This window comes from Leptodactylus fuscus, chromosome 10, assembly GCF_031893055.1.
Source record: "Leptodactylus fuscus isolate aLepFus1 chromosome 10, aLepFus1.hap2, whole genome shotgun sequence".
Classification (NCBI taxonomy): domain Eukaryota; kingdom Metazoa; phylum Chordata; class Amphibia; order Anura; family Leptodactylidae; genus Leptodactylus; species Leptodactylus fuscus.
The window spans coordinates 41,281,294-41,291,825 of NC_134274.1; the positions used below are offsets into that span (position 1 = coordinate 41,281,294).

Below are 10,532 nucleotides of genomic sequence, written 5' to 3' on the forward strand. Positions count from 1 at the left end.
TGATCCTGAAATCTCAAGATCAGCTTGAGTGAAATAAAATCTCCCTAATAAATGCATGCTCTGATTTCTTCTGCATTAAGCGCACACGTATTCTCAACATAGGGGGATGTTGGGTGGGCGTATAATCCAGATAACATTGGATTGCTTCTACAGTAGTAACAGCATATATGTTATACAAGAGCAAATAAATACATGGAATCCAATGCATTTTTCTATACAATAGAACTAACAATGACATGACAATAAAAATGACTTTACAATGCAGTTTCATGTAGTTGGAAGCCGTCCCTGGGTCCATTATAATAGATCTGCCATAGTGTCTGGTTTTCTTTGTGAATTCAGCACTGTGAATGGAGAAGGGCTCTATATGAGGATGCTTATAGGGCGGTCTGGCTGCAGACAGATGTATCCACACTCACTCGGGTCTTGTCTATTCAGCACATGACACAGTGGGGTCACAACATGCAAAAGTCAAGACGACGGCTAGCCCTGCTCCTGCTATCCGCTGTGTTATCCAGCAGGGGAATCTGGGGCATGGCAGCGGACTTCTGTAGCTGGAAGGGAAGGTAATACTAATACTAGTATCTGTCCAGATATACTGAGCAATATGTATCTCCTGCTTCTTAGTATTGTATCCATGTGCATGTATGTTATTACATTAGTACGCCACTAATTTATCTATTTTATTGTAGGTTTTATTTATTTGTGTTTTTTCACATGTATTATGCATTGTAGAACTTTATTTTTGCAGTACAAGAATATTGTATAGGAAATAAATGACTATAGACCTTATAAAGCTATCGTGGACATTGGATTTCATATCTCAGATTTGTAGCCTAAACCATCTGTGTAACAGCGACAATTTATGATGTTAAGTTTCCTGTAGCCACAATGTGCACTGGTCTGTATACTGGTGATAAGAGATTGCTTTAGACCTAGATAGGGTTTGTGCTGACTGCCAATATCTTATCACTGAAGTTAACCCCGGTGTCGTAGTAAATGTAACCGAGTTATTCAGTCCTATGTCAAATTTAGCAAACTAGAGATTATTTGGAGATAAGTTATAAAATTGTGTGCTAGGAAATGCAATAAGAAGCGAGCCATAAGCTAGGGAGGGAAATTTTCAAGGTACCTAAAACCCGGCTATATTGACCAATGAGTGAATGCCATATAAATACCATATACCATGTGTAGTCATAGATAGCAGCCTGGTGGAAGTTACTCACAATAGGGTCATAAATCACTTTGATGAATGGTTTGAGACAGAAGTGGACTGTACAAATGACTTGGTGTTGTTGGATGTGGATGTAGAGAGGATATCTGTTGCAGGTCATGTGATCTGCTTAAAGGGATTGATCATATGGAATACTGAATTATAAGAAAAATAACTTGCTCTGGCAGATACGCTCTAGTGACTCTATTTTAAGAACACATTGATCCAGGGTTTTTATACTGACTGCCAGATTGGAGTCGGGAAGGAATTTTTTCCCCTGAATTGGGGCAATTGGCATAAGTTTCATGGTTTTTTTGGGGTTTTTTTTGCCTTCCTCTGGATCAACACTGTACAGTTATAGGTTGGACTTGATGGACTGATGTCTTTATCCAACCTCATCTACTATGTAACTATAAGCTCCCAAGTAAAGAAAAACAACAAACATAATATATATTTGTATCATGTTTAGTGACATTAGAATGTATCAATTTTATATTGTGAAATATTAAGGTCCTTTAAGGGAGTCTACCACTACCAAATATGCTTCCATACCACTTACAGTATATGTTGTTGAGAAAGGTGGCAGCCACAAGATTGCCACCAAAAAAGTATGTTCACTATGTCACTTCTACCACAGGATATAAGAAAGTCAGAAAAAATTTTGGTGGTGGTGGACTCATGTTAGCAAAATTCAAGTAGAGGTAAGGGTGGACACATCTGTAAGGCCTGGTTCACATCTGCGTTCAGGTTTCCGTTTGGGGGGTCTGCTTGGGGAAACCTAGTCCGCATAAAAAAGCAGATACCTTAGGAAGCCCGGAGACACCATAGAACTATAATGGGGTCTGTGTGGTTCCACTGAGAAGTAGGGTTGAGCGATCGGGATTGGAAAAGATCGGATCCCGATCGGCGATCGAGTAAATTTCACGATCGGGTTCTGATCCAGCCTAAAAAAGATTGGGAACAGAATTCTGATCCCGATCGCTCAACCCTTACCTGCAACTTAACTTGACTGTAACTTTCCTGCACAGAACCACTGCCATTCCCCGGAGCTCCGGACATTGTTCTCTGTCCTCTCCTCTCTCAGTCACACGCCGGAAGAATGCTGTGCGTGCCCCTGCCTCCCTAGGCTAGTGTTATTGATGCTGGGAATAGGTGGGGCTTGTTGTGGCTTAGGAGAGTGTGGGCGGGTACAGGGCATGGAGACGTGAGTGATTCACTAGGGAGGCGGGGCGCATATGACGCTCTGCTGGCATCTGAATGAGAGAGGAGAGAAATGGACAGAGAACAACGGCCTGGAGCTTCGGGGAGCGGCGTACACACTGGGAGGGGAGGAGGCAGTGGTTCTGTGCAGGTAACCGGACAGCAGGGGGGACTAAGTGACTGGGGGATTTTTTAATCACTAACACAGCGTGGAGTCCAAAAATTGAAGCCTTCAATTTTTGGAGTCCATGCTGTGTAGAGAATAGGATCCTTTTTAAAATCCGATTTTCGATAATTAAAAAATCCCATTGACTTGCATTGGGATCAGGTTCGGATGAAAAATGTCAAGATCAGCTCAACCCTACTCAGAAGAGAAAAGTGCTGCTTGCGGAATCCCCGAACACAAACGTGAACTGGACATAATATAAATTGTATTTTCAATCGTTTTGACACGTCATTCTTTTTGCAGTGGCCTTACTTGGGACTCTCGCTCACGCACTGTGGAACAAGTTCACTTGCGCTGTACTGAGGGTTCATTGGAATGGATGTACCCAGTTCGAGCCATGCGCGTTGTTATTGAAGCCAACCTCCTTAACAGTAAACATAGCACGGTCTGTATTAAGCCGCATTCGCAATTTCAAGGTGCCAACCTCTATGTGGAGCGGAGAAGAGAGCTGCACCTGCTAGTGAGCGAGGTAGACGGAGGAAAGAAGGTGCATTGTTTTGGCATGGACAGTTCTCAGAGAATCGCTCTGTTCTTACAGGCTAGTCCACAAAATGACCTGCGCAGGAGGACAGTGGGCTTTCAGTATGAGCTCCTTAGCAACCAAACGTCCGGAGCTGTGTTCCAAAAGTTTGCACTAGTGGAAGGTAAGAGTGCCGAGGAATAAAATAAAGAACACTGTTATTACTAATATGCGGCCTTATCGGCCCTTATACCGCTGCAGGTAAGTTGAACTCGACAAGTTGAATAGTTGCAGCAAACTTTAAGCTTAAATTCTATAAAAATTGTATTGAGTTTCTCTAAATCAGTTGGATTATTTTATTGGTTATTCACCAAGGCATGTCATTTTTTGTACAGATGCTTGTCGGCCTTGTGATAATGAAGACCTTCTCATGGCTGTCTGTACAAGTGACTTTGGTAGGTGTCATATGTATATAAACCATAACTCACAGGTTATGTAACCTGCATTTTACACAAATGTTAACATACCTTTAAATGTACGCCTTCCTTACTGCATGAATGTTAAAATTAGAGATGGCGAAACTTCATGAGAGGTATTCTCGAGTATTTGTGAGGTTCGTTTTTTGCTATTATCATACTCTCAGGTGTGGAAACATAATAAACACTTATATTCACCTTCCCTTGACTCTCCTGCAGCGCCGCACCTCCCATGAGATGACCTGAAGCGACCGCTTCAGGCGGCGCTATGCCAGGGCCCCAGGGAGGGCGGCATTTTTGCTTACCTAAGCCAACCAGGACAAGCTGTCCTGGACTGGCTTAGCACCGAGCGGTGGATTGGGGAGGGTCCTCTCCCTGCCTGCGAACGCCACTAAGCCCCGCCCCCTTCACCCCCACCCCCTTCACTCTGCCACGCCCCCTCCACTCCGCCCCCTCCTCCGGGGGGGGGGGCGGCTTTCTGTCATCCGCCTCGGGCAGCGATAAGGGCAGGTTCACCCCTGCTCTCCTGGGCTCCCAGATGGGGTCCATCACTCTCCTTGGGGTTCTCTTCCACCCTCCTGGCTGACGTCACATACCACCACAGGAGTACATACCTGTCCACTTAGGAGTCTCTTCAGTATAATAGTGATTTTTGGTGGCAAATTCCAAAAAGTTCATCTCCAGTTAACATATTACAAACATTCTTTAAATCAGAATATGACAGTCATAATTCATCTTCAAGCTTTTAGATTTTTCCAGCACTGAATAACCATTGTAGTCAGGTTGTGATTTTCTCAAGACTCTGATTCTTTACTAGATGATGGAGTCCGGCCGCCAGGATTCCCACTTATTTATCAATGAATGGGAGCAGCAGCACCAGTATGAATATTAGGAAAGGGAATAGTAGGGATAGAATGCTATTAGTGTTGAGCGAGTAGTATTCGATCGAATACCTCGCCGGAATAGGAATGCGTGTAAGCGGCCGAACACCAAGGGGTTAAACGCATCGAATATTTAACCCCTTGGTGTTTGGCCGATTACAAACATTGGCCGATCATAAACATCTCAAACAAATGAGAACGATAGCAATGCAGTATAAGTCTAAGGCCCCACGGGCCGGGACCGCTGTGGGAACATCCATGGCATGAATACATTGTGGTTCTTCCCGCAGTGCTTTAAACAGAAAGATTGCAGAGTTTTCCTCCACGGACTTTCTGTTATATCTATGGGAAAGCCGCTGGCGTTTCCGTAGATATAATTGACATGCTACGATTTTCAAAACCGCAACGGTTTTGGAAACCGCAGCGTGTCCGTGCTGCGATATTTTCCGCAAAGTGGGTATGGGATTTGCATGAATCCCATCTGCTTTGCAAGTACTGTAAAACGCCGCGATTTTCTGAAAATCTTAGGCCGGGGCCCCACGAGCCGGAAACATCACGAAGCGCTGGAAACTCCCTTCTGACAGTGAAGAGCTACGGTACCGGCACCGACAGCTCTTCACCAGGGGCACAGAATGGGAAAGCCGATAGTGCGCTGAATTTAGTGCACTGTCGGCTTTCTAGCAGTGTATTAAATCGCATCTGTCCCTGGTGGTGAAAGTTCCTCTTTATACAACACAGATAGACACAGATAGTAAAGGATTATCTTATCTTATCTTACCATATAGAGTGTGTTAAAATAAAACATGCCCTTTTCAGTAGGAGGTAAATGAGGTTGTTTACATGACATTTCCTAAAATACTTAGCAAACACCCAACTTGGAGGATGATCTAGAAATCTTTACTTACCACTAGTTATAGGACAGACAATGTGGAGTTTCTAGAAGAATTTCACATCAGCTTTATACTTGGCAGGTTTCCCTTATAAAAATGGCTTTTTAAATGACTTTGGGGAATCTGAAAAACAAAATGCTGCTCTTGCAAACAAGTATATAATACACTTAGCACATCACTTATCCAAATCACTGAAATGCCCAGAAACTAAATTAGCCCCCGCCTGTCCCCAGTCTGTAAAAATACGTCCTTTGTTAAGAAATGAAGATTAATTCAATGCAGTCAACGGAAGGAATTAGTCTTAGCTTCACTAAATCAATCTAGCCTCAGAATGTATGGGAGCGAGATCGTGGAGCGAGAGCAGTTATTTCATCCAATCCTATAGTAAAATATTCGGCTTTACTTTTCATTACTGACTTAAGATTTTTACTAGAGATGAACGAACAGTAAAATGTTCGAGGTTCGATATTCGTTTCGAGTAGCCCCTCAACATTCGACTACTCGAATCAAATATCGAACCCTATTATAGTCTGTGGGGGGAAAATGCTCGTTTCAGGGGTAGGCAACGTTCGATTACACTTACCAAGTCCACGAGTGAGGGTCGGGCTGGATCCTCCGAGAAGTCTTCTCTTTACAGCGTCCCCGCGGCATCTTCCGGCTATGAATTCACTCTGCCAGTCATCGGGCCTGGGCAGAGCTGACTGCGCATGCCCGCACTACAAGTGGGCATGTGCAGTTGGCTCTGCCCAGGCCCGATGCCTGGCAGAGTGAATTCAGAGCCAGAAGACGCCGCGGGGAAGCTGCACGGAGAAGACTTCTAAAGGTAGGAGAAGAACCAGCGTTGATTGGCCGACTGTATAGCATTCGGCCAATCAATGCTGGTTCTGCATCGAACTTTTCCATTCGAATAGCGAGTGGTACTCGATCGAGTATGAGTATTTCAAATACCGTAGTATTCGATCGAATACCTACTCGATCAAATACTACTCGTTCATCTCTAATTTTTACCCCTTAATGGTCTTATCTTATTATGTTTTCCTTTCAATCCTTCAGTGGTAAGGGGTTCCATTACACGTGTTACCCACGACATGGAGACACAGATTTCTCAAGTGGATATCAATGCTGTAAGAGTTCACAGACAAAGAAACAATGTTTTCCAGCTAGATGACGGCTCCGATACATGGACTGGACGCATCAGAACGTTACTGCAATGCAGAGTCAAGCAAGGAGATGGCGACTTTCTGTTCACCGGCAGTGAACATTTTGGGGAAGCCTGGCTGGGATGTGCCCCTCGATATAAAACATTTCTAGAGATTTATGAGAAAGCCAAAAAGCTGAAAAGTAACCCTTGTGACTTCCAGTTATGAACTTAGATTTTTTGGAGCAATGTTTAATTCTTCTCAATGGCGTTGTGATACGTGAAGAGTAGAGATGAGCGAATAGTATTGGATCGAATACCTCGCTCCCATAGGAATGTGTGTAAGCGGCCGAACACCAAGGGGTTAAGCTCATTGAATATTCACTGCCCTTGATGTTCAGCCGCTTACATGCATTGCTATGGGAGCGAGGTATTCGATCCAATACTAATCGCTCATCTCTAGTGAAGAGAAGATGCTGGGTGTATATCGCCCAGTATAATCCTTTATAGAAATCTAAAAGTTTTCATTCCATAAAGATTGCAATGTTTTGCTCCACGTACAGCGTTTATACCGTCGTAGGCTGGAGAATCCTTTTTTTACTTCCTGTTATATTTGTGTTGATTTATGAAGGTGAATAATGGCTATAATTGCACTGACAAAAGAGAAAAATTAGTAAAACAAAAAAAAATTAGCATGCCACATGAAGCAAATTTGTGTCTCCTGTCTGGAATTATATAAGAAAATGTCAACAATCTCTTCTACAAAGGATTTTCACTAGTGATGAGCGAGTAGTATTCGATCGACTAACTCGCCGGCATAGAAATGCGTGTAATCGGCCGAACACTAAGGGGTTAAACGCTTAGAATATTCGATGCGTTTAATCCCTTGGTGTTCGTCCGATTACACACATTCCTATGCCGGCGAGGTATTCGATCGAATACTACTCACTCATGACTAGTTTTCACTAGAAAGGCTTTTTAGGTCATGCCTAGGATCAACATAACAATTGGTGGAATCTTAAAGGCTCCGTTCACGCTGCTGTCATTCAGGTCTGTTTTTTGATCTGTTATCGGATCAGAGCAATGAACTTAAAACACTAAGAAAGTGACTGATGCAGATAAGCAGACTATCTGCATCCTTCTACATTCACTGTAACGTTATAAACATGATGGTCCTTCACATGTTTCCTTCTTGTTTTTAACATTATAGTGAATGGAGACAGATGAAGAGGGGTTTTGCTTTGTCAGCTTCTCAGTCCATTGCTTCGACCCCATGACGAATCAGAACAACAGACTTGAATGACAGCAGTGTGAATGTAGCCTTATACCAACACCGCTTTCACCCTTCGCCAACATTAACTACATGCCATTTTCAATTCAGAGAAAAGCTTTTTAGCTCCTGTTCCAAATCTTCTGGGCCTTGTGTATCCGTCAAATAGATCCATAGGGGACAAATTGCTTCCAGACTCCAAATCTGACAATTTAATATAAATCCCTTGTTCAACGTCACAATCAAATACATTACAATTACTGCAGTGTGTGAATTTAGCTTGATATAGAGAATCCTACAATAGAATTCTACTAGCACATACATACTAATGATAAATGGAGTTGACCAAGGATGAATCCAACAACTTGTAACGAAACAAGATATCTGGGTAGAGCAGTGATGGCTAAAAGTTACATGGTTACTAGAGATGAGCGAACAGTAAAATGTTTGAGGTTCGATATTCGTTTCGAGTAGCCCCTCAATATTCGACTACTCGAATCGAATATTGAACCCTATTATAATCTATGGGGGGAAAATGCTCGTTTCAGGGGTAGGCAACATTTGATCAAATTACACTTACCAAGTCCACGAGTGAGGGTCGGGCTGGATCCTCCGTGCAGTCTTCTCCTTGCGGCGTCCCCGCGGCGTCTTCTGGCTCTGAATTCACTCTGCCAGGCATCGGGCCTGGGCAGAGCCAACTGCGCATGCCCGCACTACAAGCAGACATGCGCAGTCGGCTCTGCCCAGGCCCGATGCCTGGCAGAGTGAATTCAGAGCCGGAAGACGCCGCGGGGAAGCTGCACGGAGAAGACTTCTAAAGGTAGGAGAAGACCAGCATTGATTGGCCGACTGTATAGCATTCGGCCAATCAATGCTGGTTCTGCATCGAACTTTTACATTCGAATACGAGTATTTCGAATACTGTAGTATTCGATCGAATACCTACTCGATCGAGTACTACTCGCTCATCTCTAGTGGTTACTATTCAGAACTTTCCAGAAGTAGACATTTGACGATGGAACCTACTCTATCACACAAGTCTGTTAAGTTTGGGAAATCTTCAGGAAACAATGCAGTGTCTTGACCTTTTTATAGCCAAGGATATAGATGGTAGACTGCAGAGCGTGACATGGCCATCATGTCTTTGTTGCAGTAGGTATCAGAATGTAATAAAAGGCTTAAGATTACCATATGGACATGGCTTTGTGTTGTGTCAGCTTGTGCTGCTCACCCGGAGGATAATTGATATTCATGGCTAATTAGGCAGGCATTGACCGCCATTGTAACTGAAGAGCCAAGACAAATGGCTCATGGGGTCTTGGAGTTTCGAGTGAATTTCAGAGTATCAGGCTTCAGACTGGTAAGGTTGTGGCTCTCTCACCAGTTCTCAGTCTCAATCCCTTTTCAGTTTGGATATGCCGCACTAGCCATAGAGTGAAACTGATGTGTCCTCCTACCTCTGAATGGTATCTGTCACCTTAACACTCCCCCCATCTGCTGCCATTGCATGCCCTATAATAGTCTTATTTTCAGCCACTAAAGATTTCAGTAGAAAAGAGGTTTCGACTTCACTCATTTAACAAGACTCATTTGAAATTCATAGATCAGAAGCATGCCCCCTCCCCCCATGTCTGATGTCATTACACAAATGATCTCATCCTCATGCTAGCAACCTACAGTAGAAAGTATCTATAAACACCTAGAACCTTTCAAGCAAACATTGGCGTAAACCCTGTTCACCAAAACTGGTCACATATTACAGATTTCAGGCAGGTGATCCATGAATGACTCGTTCATGGCTTGTCTATGGTGGTCATCACCATAAATTGACTTGACAAGTCACCATGAATTTCTAATCTGTGGCCCAGACTAGGTTCCTATTAGGGCTAGTTCACATGGGCAAGAGGGGGCAGATTTTGACGCCAAATCCACCTCAAAATCCGCCCCCTCACAATAGAGGTCTATGTAAACCACTAACATTCTTTTTTCCGTAAGTGGTTTGTTCCCGCTCGTGCAAAAAAGAAGCGAGCTGCCCTTTCTTCAGGTGGATTCCGCAGCGTATTCAGCCACGGCATCCGACTCGCGACACCGCCCTCCAGACTAGGCCCATTCATTTGGGACTAATCCGGAGCAGAAAGCCACGTCGGGATGCCGGTGTTCACACGGAGCTTGTGCCTTAAAAAGGCTGGAATCACACCTGCAGTTTTTGATGCCGTTTTTTAAAGCCCAAACAACCAAACTGAGGATCTCTAGAGAATATCTCCGCAACATAACATCGATATAAAAATTTATTGATATTTGTAAAACACCACAACACAACAATTCGAGATTAACACAAAGAATATGAAACAGTCCAATTTTCCTAAAAGCACAGTTGTAGTTTTGCAGTGCTAGCAGTGATGCATGTGCTAGTGATACCATTCCAGGAAATATTATGACCATGCTCTATCAGAATCGGCATATCGGTGGGCAAACCTGTCAATCACATACTGTAGACTCGGATCCAGTATTACCCTATGAATATTAGCAGATCTCGTAAGGTCGTAACCTGTGATAGAGTCTTTTTTTGATTCACGTCGTACAAAGGGCCAGGGCTTAATGTTTTTACATTTATGTAACTACTAAAATTTGCATTGTGTCCGTTAGTTGTCAAAACCAAACATTGCAGGGGCGTAACTTGAGGAGGTGCAGAGGGTACAATTGCACCCGGGCCCAGGAGCCTTAAGGGGTCCATAAGCATGATCACCTTTCTGAATCCCTCTGATCACTGGCAGTCTG

The 10,532-nt window shown here is 43.6% G+C and overlaps 1 protein-coding gene across 1 annotated transcript; it reads left to right on the top strand.

Annotated features, from left to right (window-relative positions):
* Window positions 1-447: 447 nt before the first annotated feature.
* On the top strand, window positions 448-6,724 carry LOC142183003 (meteorin-like protein). The gene is made up of 4 exons (XM_075257853.1): window positions 448-566; window positions 2,883-3,283; window positions 3,495-3,554; window positions 6,400-6,724. Exons 1-4 carry the CDS (start codon window positions 463-465, stop codon window positions 6,711-6,713), a joined length of 879 nt encoding a protein of 292 aa, XP_075113954.1. The 5' UTR covers window positions 448-462; the 3' UTR covers window positions 6,714-6,724.
* Window positions 6,725-10,532: the final 3,808 nt, after the last annotated feature.